Consider the following 17,825-nt stretch of genomic DNA (forward strand, 5'->3'; position numbering starts at 1 on the left):
ATTCATGAACTAGTCATGCTTTCGGGGCTCTGATCCATAGTATTTTTGTGTGAAATTTCAAAATATTTGCATAGTTGTCAAAATGAATGTCTTGTGAGTGTTTTATAATGGATGCTCACCCATAGAGGTGGATCTTGTAAGGGCCAGTTGTGTTTATGCACATATGAGCACCAGCATCAACATATATAGTATGTATTTGCTGTATTTTCATTTGTATGTTCATTTTAAAATAAATACAAACAGTAGATATTCGGTCAGTCCAGTTCAAATGGACAGGTTTAGTGAGTGGTATTTTGGCATCTCCCTGTTGTTCTGTTTGGCAGGTTCACTTACTTTAGAAAAAGTACTCTGTAGTTGTTTAGAATGTCTGAATTAAAGAATTCAGGAGCTTTAAATCTGTCTAATATATATATATATATATATATATATATATATATATATATATATATATATATATATATATATTTACACACACACACACACACACACACACACACACATACATACCAGCATGTGTGACTTTTGCTATGAGGTGTTTGTGCTGATATGCTCTTTAGGTTTTCACCAAACTTGGCACTGTGCCATATGGCCAAACATCCCCACTTCGGTCTCGTCTGTTCAAAGGACATTATTCTAGAACACTTGATTTGTTTAGATGCAACTTCGCAGACCTAAACTGTGCTGCCATGTTTTGTTTTGTTTTGTTTTTCGATAAAAGAGGCTTTCTTTTGCCAAGCCTTCTAAACATTTTTGTCCCATATTTTTCTAATGGTATTGTCATGAACTTTATCATTTATCATGCTAACTGAGGCCTGTAGAGTCTGAGGTGTAGTTCTTGGGTTGTCTGCCATTTCTCTGAGCATTACACGGTCTGATCTTGGGGTGAATGTTTTTGGGACGCCCACTCCTGGAAGGAGAGGTGTCTGTTTTTAAATGTCTTCCACTTCAGATAAACTTCAAATTGTTTGGAAATGGCCATATTGCTCTTCTCAGATTGATGGCAGCAACAATTGCTTCTCTAAGATGATTGCTGATGTCCTAACTTCTTGGCATTGTGTTAACACACACCTGAAGGCTCCAGACCAGCAAACTGCCAAAGCTTATGCTTTTATAGAGGTACTCAGACTCTCTGATGATCAGTTAATCAAAGGTATTTGATTAGCAGTGCTTGACTGTTATTTACCCTCTTAATTCCAATGTTAACAGTAAGGTTGTCCTAACTTTGTCACACATGCCTTTTCCATTTTGGCTTTATTTATTTTTGTTCAATAAATAATGACACAGTGCAATTTGTCATGTGTTGTTGTTCATCCAAGGTTTTATTTTCCAAATTTTAAGACCAGCCAAGGACCAGTTTTTTTTATGATGTCCTGATACGGAAAACCATGAAATTCAATAGGGTGTCCTGTCCTAACTTTTTCACATGACTGTAGTGAAAGTGAATGGTGACCAAACTTTAGACTTAAAATGTCGTTTTTATATTGTATTACACTGCTGTTCAAAAGTTTTGGATCAGCATATTGCAGTTATTTATTTACTTATTTATGTGAAGCAAAGCTGAATTGTCAGCATCATTACATCTTTCAGAAATTTTTCTAATATGCTGATTTATTATCAATGTTGGAAACAGCTGTGCTGCTTAATAGTTTTTGCAACCTGTGATATTTTTTCAGCATTCTTTGATAAATAAAAATGAAAAAGAACAGCATTTATTTAAAATAAAAATCTTTTGTAACAATATACACTACCATTAATCATTTTCTTTCTCTTTTTTTAAAAGATTTAATATCTTATATGCTGATTTATTATCAGTGTTTTTTCAGGATTCTTTGATTAATAAAAAGTTAAAAATAACAGCATTTATTCAAAATATATATATTTTTTAACAGTATAAGTGTTTGCTATCACTTTAGCAATTTAACAAATCCTTGCTGAATAAAAGTACTACTTTAAAAAAACTTTTGAAAGGTAGTGTATATTGTTACTAAAGATTTCTATTTTAAACAAATGCTGTTCTTTTTTAACTTTTATTCATTAAAGAATCCTAAAAAAAGTATCACAGTTTCCAAAAAAAAAAAAAAAAAAAAAAAAATGTAAGCAGCACAACTGTTTCCAACTTTGATAATAAATCAGCATATTAGAATGATTTTTGAAGGATCGTATGACACTGAATACTGGAGTAATGATGCTGAAAATTTAGCTTTGCTTCACAGGAATAAAAATAGAAAAATGTTATTTTACATAGTATTTTTGATCAAATAAACACAGCCTTAATGAGTAAACAAAGAACTTTAAAAATCTTACTGATCCCAAACTTTTAAACGGCAGTATTATATTATAATACAGTATTTTTATGGTTCTTTGTGATTTTTGGAGCTTTACTCTTTCTTTTTTTTTTTTTGTTCCATTGAAGAAATAAAACTCTAATGTTTTTGATTATGCATTAGTGCCGTTTACCTGCCAGCTGTCCTCTCATTTCCTTCAGCCATTTGTTTTGTTTCTGTACTCATTATTCAGTTATGTTTTGACAGGACATTTCTCAAAGAGCTGGAAAATTCTGCGGAAAAGCCGGAGTTAGTAGGAACGTGTTTTTTGAAGAGGGTGAGTAATATCCTGGAGATGCGGTCTGTGAAATACAGTACAACTACAGTATGTGAAATGGGATCCTAACGCTTGTCTCCATCTGCTGTCTTACAGAAGGAAGAGTTACAGATTTATGAAAAATATTGTCAGAATAAGCCACGATCTGAGGCTTTATGGCGGCAGTGTGGAGACAGTATGTTCTTTCAGGTGAGGCTGGTAATACACCTATATAGATAAACAGTGCACTATTTAAAATTTGGGGTCAGTTAATGTTTTCGAAAAAGGACTTCACTTAGGTTCACCAAGGCTGCATTTATTTGATCAAAAATAGAGTAAAAAAACAGTAATATTGTGAAATATTTTTATAATTTGAAATAACTGTTTACTATTTGAATATATTTTAAAATGTAATTTATCCCTGTGATGCAAAGCCTAATTTTCAGCAGCCGTTACTCCAGTCTTGTGTCACATGATTCCTCAGAAATCATTCTAATATGCTGATTAAGATTAATTTATTTTCTAGGATTTTTTGATGAATAGAAAGTTCAAAAGAACAAAATTTATTTGATATACAAATCAAAATTCTTTTAAACAAAATAAATTGTGTCACTTTTGATCAGTCTTTGTTAAAGGGGCTATATGTAACTGAACTGAACGGAACTGCTCTTCCTTTCTGCTCGCTCTCGCAGCGCGCGCTCGTACGTACACACTTCACAAGTCATCCGCTGCAAAGAAGTCAACATTATGTTTACAGTGGTAAGAACAGTCAAATACATATATTGTTTGAGAAACTAAGTTTGTTTGCAATATATATGACTAGCAGTGGTGGCAGAGTGATCTGAAACATTTAACATGAACGCGCTTGACGTCACATCCGCAGACAGCGCGCGAAAAATCCGACCCGACAGAAAATAGGAAAAATAGGATACAGGCTTATAGGTGCACCCACTGTGAGCTGACAAGGTGTCAGTATGCTCATCAGGAGATGTTTGAATCATAAATGGTCAAATAAAAAGGCTATTGTTACGTTTATTTTGGGGAAAAAGTTACATATAGCCCCTTTAAATAAAAATAAAATTTCTTAAAAAAAAAGTATTTATTGACCCCATTTCTAATGTCTCTCTGTATGTGAATGTCTTCTCTAGTAGAAAAAAAATAGTTACCTTTTAAATGTTAAAACTGTTTTTAATGATTTTTTTTGACATAGGAGTGTCAGAAAAGGTTGGACCACAAGCTTTCGTTAGATGCATATCTGCTAAAGCCCGTGCAAAGAATCACCAAATACCAACTGATGTTAAAGGTAAGTTTTTTCCTATCTTTTCTAGTTTGTTGTATATATTTGTTTGTATATCAAGATGGCAACCTCTCAATTGACTTTTATTGATCTTAAAGAAATAGTTCACCCAAAAATTAAAATTCTTCAATTACTCACCCTCATTCGTTCATCTTCGGAACACAAATGAAGATATGTTTGATGAAATCCGAGAGCTTTCTGACTATTCATAGAGAGCAAAGCAACTGACATGTTTAAGGCCCAAAAAAAGGTAGTAAGGGCATTGTTAAAATAGTCCATGTGACATCAGAAAATACTTTTTCAAGCTATGAGAAAATAAAGATAACGACTTTATTCAACAATGTTTCACAAAAGGCCTTGAACGTGTCAGTTATTGCGTTGCTGTCTATGCAGGGTCATTAAGCTCTTTGATTTCTTCAAAAATATCTTAATTTGTGTTCCAAAGATGAACGAAGGTCTTATGGGTTTGGAACAACATGACAGTGAGTAATTGACAGAATTTAAATGTTTGTGTGAACTATCGTTTTAAATTATGCTAATATACTAACTCTAAACTTTTCTCATTTTACATGTAAAATAAGACAGTATGAAATATGAAAATGAAACTGTTTCCTTCTGGGAAGCACAAAACCTGTAATACTGGAGATTGGGGACAATTGGGAAAATTGAGCTTTGATACCTAGTCTTTATTTTAACCCTCACTGAAACGTTTCTCATAAACATTTCTCAATTTGCTAATTTTGCAGGAGATGCTGAAGTGCAGTAAGAACTCAGAGGGCACTGCAGAGCTGGAGGAAGCTCTGGCCACAATGCTGGACATCATCAAATCAGTCAATGACTCCATGCATCAAATCGCCATCACTGGTTTTGAGGTTTCTGCACACTGCATTATGTTTATGTTGAACAGATATGGTATGTGAAGGTCAAAAAATGTTTGTGTGTGTGCTAAGTCTTATATATGATTTCAGGGCAATCTGAACGATTTGGGAAAACTGCTCATGCAGGGGTCGTTTAATGTTTGGACAGACCATAAGAAAGGCCACAGTAAAGTGAAGGACCTGGCACGTTTCAAACCCATGCAGAGACATCTCTTCCTCTACCACAAAATGCTTTTGTTCTGCAAGAAACGTGAGGAGACATCTGATGGCCATGAGAAATCCCCTTCCTACAGTTTCAAGCACTCATTAAAGGTGGGACGCACACCGTCACTGACTGTCAGATCTAACAGCAGAGATCTGAGCCTGAAACTGGATGTACAGAATGAGCTTCATATCTAAACTGAAGGCATATTTTGCTGTTGAACAGATAGCAACTTCCTATTTGCTCTAAGTTCTCATTTATTTCCAGAGCGAATATTTAATATCTTTTTAATAAATAAAAAAAAAATCCCTCTAGCTCTTTTCAACTGGTTTTGCCATAGTTTTTTTTTAAGGTGATAAGCCTGTTTATTAAATTGGTGATCTGCTATAAAAGCTTATTTTTCTTCTATTGAGCCAAAATTTAGTCAGTATTTCCCCCTAGAGCAGGATTCCTCAAATCTTACACTGGAGGGCCAATGCACTGCAGAGTTTAGCTCCAACCCTGACATGGTAGCAACGTGCTAATCATGCTAGAAAAGTTTTGACAATATGCTAATCATGCTAAAAACATGTTACAATGACTAGAATACCCTGTCGTTAGAAGTCCCGGTTGCTATAGAAACAGTCAGCGTTCTGAGATGTGCGTTCAGTACTGCGCATGTGCGCTGGCCGATCTAGCCTGAAAAAATAAGCTTGTTTTAATGCTATTGGAGCACAAGGAACAATATTTAAGAGGCAGTTCTTGTCAGATTTCATTGGTGATTTGAAATATGAAATGTAATCTTAAGCTTTGTGAACAGTTTTGGAGAATTTGACGTTCTCCTATTCAAAGACATAGGAGCTGCACTTGCATACCTGAAAGGCGTTTCAAAGATGGCCACCAAGTAAAATGACTTGCCCTAAAGGGACTTTGCATGTTATCAACATGCGAATTATGCTAACAACATGCTAGAAACATGTTAGAAACATACAAATCATGCTAGAAACATGCTAGCAACATGCTAATAATTTTATAAACGTGTTACCAATATGTTAATCATGCTAGAAACACGATGGCCTTGCCTTGCCTTGGACTTTGCATGTTATCAACATTCTAATTATGCTAGCAACATGCTAGAAACATGTTAATCATGTTACAAAATGTAAATCATGCTAGAACATTAGAAACATGCAATATTTGTTAATACATGATAGAAACATGATGTTTCTACATGCTAATCATGCTAAAACATGTTAGCAACATGTTAATTATGCTAACAACATGCTAGCAACAATGTAATCATGCTAGAAACATGTTAATCATGGTATAAACATTTTATTCATGCTAGAAACATGTTATAAACATGCAAATTATGCTAAAAGCATAACAGAAACATGATAGCAACATGCTGATTATGCTAAAATCATGTTAGCAACATGCTAATAATGCTAACAACAAACTATGCTAGACACATGATCAACATGTTAATCATGCTAGCCAAATGCTAGAAACATGTTAATAATGGTAAAAACATGTTAATCATGCTAGAAACATGTTAGAAACATGGAAATCATGCTAATCCTCCTAGAAACATGTTAGCAATATGCTAATAATGCTAGCAACATGTTAATCATGTTAAAACATGTTAATCATGCTAGAAACATGGTAGCAATATGATAATCATGCTAGAAACTCGGAAACTCGGGGCTTAAAGGGATAGTTCACCCAAAAATGAAAATGTGATGTTTATCTGCTTACCCCCAATGTATCCAAGATGTAGGTGACTTTGTTTCCTCAGAAAAACACAAACGAAGATTTTTAAGGAAAACTGGTGCAGTCTGCCAGCCTTATCATGGATGTGGATGGGCACCAAACCTTTAAAAGTAAACAAAAAACATGCACAGACAAATCCAAATTACACCCTGCGGCTCATGACGATACATTGATGTCTTAAGACACAAAACGATCGTTTTTTGCGAGAAACTGAACAGTATTTATATCATTTTTTACCTTTGATACACAGCCACGTCCATCTGTCATGAGCACGAGTTTGGCATCAGTCACGTCACATGTGCACACGTTCTGGCATAGAATACGCAAACGCCGTAAGGGGAAGTGTCGTATACATGCGACAGATCGCTTCCGGCGTTTGCGTATTCTACAACAGAGCGCGTTCACATGTCACAAGCCGGATGATGATCTCGTGCTCATGACAGATGGACGTGGCTGTGTTATCAAAGGTAAAAAATCATATAAATACTGTTCAGTTTCTCACAAAAAACGATCGTTTCGTGTCTTAGGACATCAATGTATCGTCACGTGCTGTAGGGTGTAATTTGGATTTGTCTGTGCATGTTTTTGTTTACTCTTAAAGGTTTGGTGCCCATCCACGTCCATGATAAGGCTGGCAGACTGCACCGGTTTTCATTAAAAATCTTCGTTTGTGTTTTTCTGAGGAAACAAAGTCACCTACATCTTGGATGCCCTGGGGGTAAGCAGATAAACATCAAAAGCTGCAACTCACATCTGGTTGGAAGTTTCTAGTTGTCCTAAAGACCTTGATTAGTTGGATCAGGTGTGTTTGATTAGGGTCGAGCTAAACCAGGGGTGCCCAATCCTGGAGATCTACCTACCTGCAGACTTTAGTTCCAGCCCTGCTCCAACGCAGCTGTCTGTAATTATCAAGTGCTACCTAAGAGATTAATTAGCTGGTTCAGGTGTGTTTAATCAGGGTTGGAGCTGAACTTTGCAGGATAGTAGATCTCCAAGAACAGGATTGGGCACCCCTGAGCTAAACTGTGCTTCAGTTTGAGACCACTGTGCTAGAAACATGTTAATCATGTTAGAAAAATGCTTATCATGCGAAAAACGTTATTAATATACCAATCATAGTAGAACCGTCTGAACAACTTGCTAATCTTGCTAAAAAACATCTAAACAAGCTTGAAACATTTAAAACTTTAAAACTTCAAGCTTTTATAACTGCTTCAAAGTTCAGTAAAAGTTCATACAAAGTTCAAAGTTTGTTCGTGAATTCTAATATATAATATAATCAACAATTTAAACAATGCATTGCATTGTTTTTCCCTTGCTTGTGTAACCATAAAATTTGCATGAACTTTGAGTCATGACTTGTAGAGCAAACCATCTATATCATTATTATCAGTGTATCGAAATGATGAGTAGTGAATTAAATGTAGTACAAGCTAAAATAAATACATTTTAGATCATATTACATTTGATCAGATGAGAAACTCAAGTGAAACATCAGTGTTGTGTGTTTTTTTTTTTTTTTTTTCCCAGATGAGCTCAGTGGGAATCACAGAAAATGTAAAGGGAGACATCAAGAAGTTTGAAATCTGGTACAATGGCAGAGAGGAAGTTTACATCGTTCAGGTACAACAAGCTCACAGGGTTTTCAAAGTGGGGTCCAAACAGTAAAAAGTTCCTGTGTATTTTATAGGTCAGCCTTTATCATTTTATCTAATCTATATTGTTTTCGGGGAGCATCATCATGTTGTTCCATCTTTTGGCCATGAGAGGGAACTGTTGTCCCATAGCAGGAAAGTTCACATTACAACATGTCTTGAATTCTCTTTCAGGCCCCTTCGATGGATGTGAAGAACACATGGGTGTCAGAGATCCGCAAAGTCTTAACAAGCCAGCTGGAAGCCTGCCGAGGTATTTCTGAGCAAACCTCCCCTTCACGCAAGTCTAATAAAAAAAAACCCTGGAGAAAACAAAATGTACTGTCTCATCACTTGACAATGACAACCTGAAACAACTTCACCTACTTAACTTTTTTGCATATAAAAAAAATATTTACACAGTTGCACACAGTTACCTCAGTGCTTTGAAACACCTAAACAGATAATTCGGCTGTGTTGTGGTTCTATCTGATAGATGTAAGTTACGTAGGGCTGGGCGATTAATCGAAAAGTAATCGAAATCGACATTCAGAACCTATAATCAATCAAATTTTTCCAGGTCAATTATTTCAATTACTTTCCCTTTAAAAACACTACTGCGTGTGGAGTCATGTGACCCCGCTCCGTTACGTTGCGTTATTCCGCCGACATGTCGATGGAGAGCTTAAACAGTATTTATACAGTAAAAAGTATTTACAGGATATACAAGAGTAATTTTATTTAGAAGAGATACTGCTTATTTTCCACTTTTAATATTTATTATTTTATAAATAATTTATTTTGTTTCCAAAAGTGCAAGTTATTTATTTTCACTAATTTAAGAAAAATGTGACTTTTCATTTTAAGCAATGTGTGCTTTAATTTCAGTTGTTCAACACTGATGTTCAATAAATAATCATAGATAGTAGATAGTGTGTGCACCCTTCAAAAATCTCTCACTTGTAATATGTGCGCATATTTACTGTACAAAACTTTTCAGTGAACTATGAGGGCAAAAAAATAAATATTATTTAAATATAATTAAATATAATTTTATTAATGAATAAAATAATCGTTCATTAATCGTAATCGGGTTAAAATGTTCAATTAATCGAGATTTTGATTTTAGGCCATATCGCCCAGCCCTAATGTAACGTGATATTATCTGACATTTTCAGTTTTCATGGTTGCTTAGTAAAGGTACTGAAAAAGACATCAAAGACCAAATGATTCCTGGAGGTGTTTTTGTGTGCTGTGTGAGTATACTATGTGAAAACTGAATAACCTCTTTATGACCTCTTTCACTGCATAGAAGCCAGTCAACTTCATCAGAAGATTACGGAGAACATCTACCATGCTCCTATGAGGTATTTTCCTAGCAATTTTTTACATTTGCTTTTATCTAACTGGCCCGATGTGGTGTACTGCAAAGTCAACTTCCCTTAAGTTTACATAGGTGTTCTAGTTGAGCAACAATGGGTGTAGTTCTTACGTTAATGTTTGATATCCAGAGAGTCTAATAAATAATTTTGTACTTTAATAATAACAAAGCAAATTACTCTTTATTTGTTCATGCAAGCGTATGAATATTTACTTATGGAGGCTATAATTGAGTGTTTATGACTCACACTTCTGGTTAATGATATACTATGCACATTATCTGTCTTATTCAGATTTTCTAGAAACTACAAAATTATTTTATAGAAATATGTTTACTTGACCTTACATAAAAATATGAAGAATATATGATAAAATCCTTATGATTATTAAAATATTCTTGTGTATTTAAATTCAGTTAATGTTTCAAAAGTTTAGGGTCGGTAAGTTTTTTTATTGTTTTGAAACAAAATGTCTTATTTTATGCTCCAGAAGCATTTATTATTATTATGAAGTTAAAAACAGATGTGCTGCTTCATATTTCTGTGGAATCTGTCATTATTTTTTTTAGGATTCATTGATGAATACAAGTTTTCAACAGAAACTACATATGCATACACTACTGTTCACAAGGCTATGGAAGCCTTTTCCGCCACTGAATAAAAAATAAAGGAAATACGACTTTATCTCACCATTCTGACTTTTTTCTCGCAATTGTAAGATATAAACTCGCAAATGCAAGTTATAAAGTCAGAATTGTGACTTTATATCTCAGAATTGCATAATGTAAAAATAATTGCGACTCTGACTTTTTGTTTTCTCCGCAAATGCGAGTTTATATCTCATAATTCTGACTTTTTTTGCAAATACGAGTTTGTATCTTGCAATTCTGACTTATTTTCTCACAACTGCAAGATATATACTCAACAGTTGCAAGTTATAAACTCAGTTATAAACTGACTTTTTCCTCAGAATTCCGTGATATAAACTCACAATACGAATTTGTATCTCGAAATTCGGACTTATTTTCTTTCTCAATTATGAGTTTATATCTCGCAACTCTGACTTTTCTTCTCGCAAATGCAAGTTTGTGTCTCGCAATTCTGACTTATTTTCTCACAATTGCGAATTTATATCTTGTAATTCTGACTTTTTTCTTGCAAATGCAAGTTTGTATCTTGCAATTCTGACTTATTTTCTCGCAATTGCGAGTTTATATTTTGAAATTCCGAGTTTTTTTCTTGCAAATGCAAGTTTGTATCTTGCAATTCTGACTTATTTTCTCGCAATTATGAACTTATATTTTGTAATTTTGACAAATCCGAGTTTATCTTTAATTCTGACTTTTTTCTTGCTAATCCAAGTTTATCTCTTAATTCTGAATTTTTTCTTGCAAATCCTTGATTATATCTCGTAATTCTGATTTACTTTCTCGCAAATTTGAGATTATACCTTGCAATTCTGACTTTTTTTCTCACAAATGTGTTTATATCTCACAATTCTGACTTTTTTCTCGCAAAAATTAGATTATCTCGCAGTTCTGACTATTTTTTCAGAATTATGAGATAAAAAGTCGTAATTGCTTTTTTTTTAATTCAGTGGTGGAAACAGGCTTCCATAGACTTGTGAACAGTATTGTATGCATATGTAGTTTTATTTTGTTTCAAATGTATGCTTTTAGTTAAAATTTTTGAATATTGCTTTCAGTGTTACAATACTTCAGGGTAGAGTTGGGGTACTCGGACTCGAGTCCGGTCTCGAATACAATTTTTATCAGACTTGGATGCATTTTGACTTGGTCTTGACTCGGACTCTAGCTTTTCCAGGGACAGTTGAGGGAAAATTTACTGACTCGATGCATTATTACGAAAGTGACATTCAGTATTTGCACGTGTTTAAAAGTCTTGCCAGTACTTGAAAGCCTGCTGGTTTCTTTGCATACACACACCCAAAGTGTGCTCACTGAAAATGCTGAATTAAGTTTTCTTTTGCATGTTGTTGCTACACACTTACACGAAAAGTAATGTCAAAATGCACTGTCTTGGACAGTATTTATGCAAATGCAGTCGGTTTTGTCTTGATTTGAACAGTGGGGAGAAATACAGATGTGTCAAAATATATGATCTGTGCGTCCGGTCTTAAATCGACAGCAGCGTAAACCTGCTGCAGCAGACTGTGTCATATTACATTTACCTATTTTATCTCACAATTTAGTGTCGTTTATTTGTTGTATTACAGACTTTATAACTCAAATTAACTCAACAGTAGTGAGTTTGTCAGCTCTGAGGGGAAAAATGCCAGTGTGGGATATAAGCTCGTGATTTTGAGCTGAGGAGAAATGGGAGAATGTCTTTTCTTATCAGAATTGTAAGATATAATCTCAGAATTGTGAAAATAAAGTCAGAAAAAAAAGTTTACTCTTTTATTCCATGGCATTTCCTTTGCTACTTAAAAACTGTCATTAACCCTCACAGCCTCATTTTTATCCAAGAATTTTTGTAAATGCCATCTACCCTGTCTAAGGTCTAACCATCCATCTTTCTACCCACCCCATTGAATTTATATATTTACTATAAACAAAAAAAAAAGTCAAGTCCTGTCTTGCCCTATATTTTTTCACATTCTAAAAGCTGTTTCACTCTGAAAATGTCACAATACATAAATCAAGTCTATAACTTCTGTTACATGACTTAAGGTTTGCTGAACATGACACTAATTATGAGATGGTGTGAAATCAAAAATAAAAATGGCAATATGCAAAAGAGGTTTGCTTTTGTTACATTTAAATTGTCATTGCCTTATTCTAGTTGTAAAGGTTAAAACAAGGTTAAGATACTGACAAACAGTTGTGTTTAGTTGGACTCGGACTCGACTCGGACTCTGACTTGAGTCCGACTCGCCCCATTTTGGACTCTGACTCGGACTCGAATGGTTAAAGACTTGGACTCGACTCGGACTCGACTTAGGTGGACTCGAACCCAACACTACTTCAGGGGCCATTGTATGCATGTATATGCATATTCTTGTGACATTTGCATCTATTTTACCATTGCGTTCTGCTGCTTTTGCTTTTATTGACAGAAATATGCGCAAAACAGCTCTACGGCAGTCTGACTCTTCCAGTCCTGAAACAGGCTACAGGCGTGGTGATACAGGCCCAAATATGCGTCAAAAACGAGGTGAGAGCACTTATAAATCTAAAATAAAAATCTACCATTTCTCTAACCAACCAAACAATGAGAACTATTTGCCCTTCAGAGCCTGCAGAGTCAACAAGAACTCCGGATTTACGGTGATTTGTAGTGACAGGCTGTTTATCACAGAGTGTTGTCTGTCTTCCTCTCTCCTACTTACTTTTTAACCATTTAGTGTATTTTCCTTAATTAGGCCATTATCTCTAATCTCTGCAGTAATGGCTATAAAATTGCCAATGGGTAATTGGTTACTGGTAAGCACTTTGAAGCTTCATTCCCCTTGGCAAGGTATTTTGAGATAAAGCTCAGTTATAATGCTGAATGCATCGAGTCCTCTGCCGTGTCAGTTGGTCTGACCTGGCCTGCTCTCGTGTTCCTCACCGCATGTGCTGGCGTCTGGAGAGGTGGTTTGGGGTAAATATCGCTCGGTTTGGTCTTAGCATCCTGTCAGGTTGCAGATTTTGAATGAGTAAAGGATTGTGACAGGTGGTTAGTTCCTCTGAGGATAGAAGTCCTCTCTGTGCTGACCCAGCGCCCCTGACAAAGCCAGTCTGGAGGCAAAGGATTATGAGCCTCTGACCTGAGCTGGAGATGTTTTACACTCATAAACATGTTTCACTTTAGTCTTTGATGCTTCTGAAACATCTATTATGATACAGATTGTGGTTACCGATTCTTTTCTTTTTCTTTTTTTTTTTTAAAGCCACTGCTGATGCAATATCTGGAGAGCATAATATAATGGAGGTTATTACTTATGATAGTTCACTCAAAAAATGAAAATTCTGTCTTTAATTACTCATCCTCATGTCGTTCCAAACCCATAAGACCTTTATTCATCTTTGGAAGCTCTCGGATTTCATCAAAAATATCTTAATTTTTATTCCGAAAATGAACAAAGGTCTTATGGGTTTAAAAACAACATCAGGGTGAGTAATTAAATAAACTTTTGCAGGTAATGTTTGCTTTCTACTGTATGAGGAAACATAACACCCTATATCACCTGAAGGGGTTAATACAACAAAAACAGCCTTTATGGGCTGCTCCATCAAAGACAATACTATTATTTTTAGTGACAGATCCTTCTTGATCTCTTATCCCTGCTGTTCACCTCACGCTCCACCCTTTTCTACCTGCTGCTTTAACCGCAGTGCTGTCCTTCTCTCCTCTTATAGCTGACGCTTCAGCCAGCCTCGGCTCAGAGCGATCTGCTCTCGCTAGAAAGCGCTTCACCTTACAGGGCCTGTCAAACCGCAGGTCTCTCCCTGCAGGTAACGGCACCGCATCACGGATCGTCTCTATTTAAACTCATCCATCATCTCATCCTGGTGTGTGCCTGTTGTCCCTGTTGTTAAAATTCATTGTCATCACTCTCTGTCAGTCGCCTCCAAGATCACTTATGCCTTTTTTCCGACGTGAGTGACTTCTGAAAGGAGCGTGGCAACCTCAAGAGCTTTGTCATTGCAGAACATTTGAATTCTCAGAGGAATCTGAATTGTGTGCAAAGCAGGTCAGCCTCCGCTGAAGACAACAGAAGAACTGAAATGCTTCAGGCTCAAGCAAACGTCATAGTCTAGTTACACTGAGCTTGCACTATTCTCTTGACAGCTTCAAAACAGTATTAGCATTTTTGAGTAGGATTTTCACCTGTCTATCTGTCTGTCTATCTATTTTCATTAACTTACTTACTAGCATCACTTTATTTAGGTAGACAGTAAAATAGAGCTAGAGATCAACAGAAAAGTAATTACAGAATGTGTGAGACAGAGAAATGAGAAATAACGTGAGGCTCAATCTCTGCAACCTGTATGAGCACCACTGCTAAACATCTTTAATCCACCTTAGACTGGTTTTCTTCGCATGCATCGTCCTGTCTTTCATTTCACTTCATCCTGTTTTCTCTTAAATCAGACTAACTATTAACCCATTCCTGCCTTTCACTTCAGAACCCACGCCTAAGGAGACAGATGTCACACGCCGCTTTTCTTTAGCCTCAACTGTCAACTCCGCTTCTGCACCACGCACTAAAGGTACAAAAACTGCGTGTGGTTTTACTGGGGTGCAGGATCACTTCTAAGCATGTTTTAACAGGGTCAGAAGAGATACAACACACCTACGCTGCAAACAACACAAAAAAACCTAGAGCACTTCCATTATAAAGTTAGCATGCAATGTTTGCATATTCTAGTTTGCTTGATACATTGTTAGCATGCAGCTTTAAGTCTTTTTGATAAAAACCTCTTGCTCCACAGGGGGCTGCACTCTTGTGACACAATGTCTCAACTTTCTGTCCAACCCTGAAAGTCTTGAAAGTCCACATTACACCTCATTAAAGCTGGGCCTTTTTACTCAGATACTGGCATTTTTTCATATTTTACTATGAACCTTTGACATCCCAAGCTTCTTCATTACAGCTCGTATGAAATGTTTGAAATGCATAGAATCTAACTGTGCACTTCAGAGCAAATGAATCCCCTAAAAAACATGAAGGGACAGCTGCATTGAATAATAAATACTGACTCTTGATAAGCTGACATTTGGGATGTGGCGTGACATTTAGCAGTGTAGCCCCGCTGTGCAGCTCTGGGAATGTGAATGAGAATTTAGATGCACATGAGCCTTTTGTTTCTCGTGGCCCCATTATTCTCTTTTATTGTAATGAAAGCGTCGCAACTGCAGGGGAATAATGAAAGATTATTGTGATAATTAATCTTGGATGGATAGGTTGAGAGATTGTGATAGATGAGCTGGGCTTCTTTTCTAACAGAAATCCATGTTTGTGCTTAGTTCCTCTCTCCTCTAGCCTTAAGAGCAAGAGGCATCAGATCAAGAGCGACCCTACACCATTTGGCTATGAAGGTACCACGTGGACTGCACGACATGTTGCATGTTGAACACAGTCCTTGTAAGATGTTTGTGGGTTTGTTTTTATTCACTTATTGTTTGTAGTTAGTGGCCAGATGGGTTTTATTTAAAGCGACAAGATGCTGTTTGCAAAGACAATTGTTCTGAAAGAATTTGGAGTTAAGGGTACCATGCAAGTTTGTGATCTTACAAAATTAAGTATTATTATATTATTCAAATTAATTTAATATTTAATATTTACATGCATTTAATTAAAGGAGTTTATTATTTTCAATTTATTTTTATGAATAATTGAATATATACATATGCACAATGATCAATTGTTTTACTATGTTTATTATTGATATTATTATTCATTAAAAATATATTTTTTCACATGTATTAATTATTTCTTTAAACATTACTTTTTTGTTATTTTTAATTTAAACCAATTAACAGGAATTAAAAATGTATATAGCATATTAGTATAAATACTAATATGATAAGTAATATTTACAATATTTACATTTACACATAACAGTGATCAACACAAAAATTATTACAGTTATATGTAAGGAATAATTGACGATGGGCCGTAGAATTCTTAGAAAATAATGCACACCCGAGGTGGTGATACGGTCACGACTAGTGATGGGAAGTTCGGATCATTTTACAGACTTGGATCTTTGAGTCTCATTCAGCAAAACGAACAAATCTTTTTTCGAGTCATTTCGTTCATTTCGTACCAAAATATAATTAAAAAGCTATGTGCAGGGTTCGTACGGGTGCTTGAATTCCTTGAAAAAGCTTGAATTTTAATTAAGTGTTTTCAAGGTTTGAAAAATGCTTGGATTTTGGATGAAGTGCTTGAAAGTGCTTGAATATGCAGTTGCATATTGGTTTGATATTAATTCGCTTTCATACTAAATAGTTATTTTTTGTTAGGCTTATAATATGTAAAAGAAAAGAAAAAAAAAAAAACAGCTCCGCTGGAGTCTGCAGGTGTGGCTGCAGTGTGATCCGCCGGTCTTTCTTGATGAGCGCCCTCTGATGGAACAGAGCGGGAGATAAAACATGCCGGGAGGTTGTCGCATCAGTCCACGATGGCTTGAAAACGACAAATACGAATTATGTTTAAAACGAGAATTTGGGGCTCGCAAAGTCGCCAGCCCAATGTCCCGGGGCTATTGTGTTTTCCAGTCGGGCTACCAAAATGTTTCACCGGACTATTACAAAGTAGAGGGCTCCTGCGGGTCCTTAAAAACTCCTCCATTTAGTTATATCAAATTTAAGGCCATAAAAAGTTTTAAATATATTAAATCGTATAAGAAAATGCTTAATTATAAGTTTAAGAGGTCTTACAGTTGGGGACGGAAAGACGAGAGTCACGATATGGCTGGATTAAACTTAAAAAGGCAATGATGTCACAGAATAAATATGCATGCTGCAGGTTTCAAAGTCAAAACGCAGCACGGATGTCTTTATATGAATGTTTCTGAAGGAAACCGACTATCCTCAGAAACGTGTGTTTGGCATTTTAATTTCATGCCTGATAAAACAGCGTTTAATGCTGCTTTGTGTACAGCTGTTAATAGGCCTATGTCTCACTTCCTGCTTCCGGAACGTGGAGTAGGGTAATAGAACTTCCGGTCATTGCTAGTAACGCTACTGTAACGATAACAACAATGGCAGCCTCCACCCGCAGTTGTTCTTGAAGCGTACCAGGTTGCTCTACGACGAAACACTACGCAAGTCTTGGGTGAGATTAATAAGGAGAGATGAGGGGCCTTCTTTTAATATTCTCCGGGGCAGCACTTTCGTTTGCAGTTTGCATTTCAACAAGGAGAGCATCTACGTCTCGCAAAGTGGTCGGAACAAAATACTACACCAACCCGGTTTCCCTGGAATAACTGGGGGGACGATCAGCCCCGTCTATGTATTCCCACCGATGATTGTAAATAAAACAAAATTCGATTAATTAAAAAGGATGTTTTATCTGACACATGTATTACACTTATCTCTGCTATGTAAATACACTTGACTTTGACATTCAGTAATATCACGTTAAGC

General features: G+C 35.8%; 1 protein-coding gene across 1 annotated transcript in view; it reads left to right on the forward strand.

Moving 5' to 3' along the window:
- Positions 1 to 15,805, forward strand: part of LOC141293485 (guanine nucleotide exchange factor DBS-like) — a 17,244-nt gene extending 1,439 nt beyond the window's left edge. Inside the window, exons 2-13 of the mRNA XM_073825520.1 lie at positions 2,518 to 2,601; positions 2,698 to 2,790; positions 3,791 to 3,883; positions 4,624 to 4,749; positions 4,846 to 5,067; positions 8,240 to 8,332; positions 8,539 to 8,617; positions 9,656 to 9,710; positions 12,802 to 12,899; positions 14,087 to 14,182; positions 14,858 to 14,941; positions 15,699 to 15,805. Of these exons, the coding sequence (XP_073681621.1) occupies positions 2,518 to 2,601; positions 2,698 to 2,790; positions 3,791 to 3,883; positions 4,624 to 4,749; positions 4,846 to 5,067; positions 8,240 to 8,332; positions 8,539 to 8,617; positions 9,656 to 9,710; positions 12,802 to 12,899; positions 14,087 to 14,182; positions 14,858 to 14,941; positions 15,699 to 15,805 (1,230 nt within the window). The remainder of the gene's footprint in view (positions 1 to 2,517; positions 2,602 to 2,697; positions 2,791 to 3,790; positions 3,884 to 4,623; positions 4,750 to 4,845; positions 5,068 to 8,239; positions 8,333 to 8,538; positions 8,618 to 9,655; positions 9,711 to 12,801; positions 12,900 to 14,086; positions 14,183 to 14,857; positions 14,942 to 15,698) is intronic.
- Positions 15,806 to 17,825: the final 2,020 nt, after the last annotated feature.

This window comes from Garra rufa, chromosome 20 (assembly GCF_049309525.1).
Source record: "Garra rufa chromosome 20, GarRuf1.0, whole genome shotgun sequence".
Lineage (NCBI taxonomy): Eukaryota > Metazoa > Chordata > Actinopteri > Cypriniformes > Cyprinidae > Garra > Garra rufa.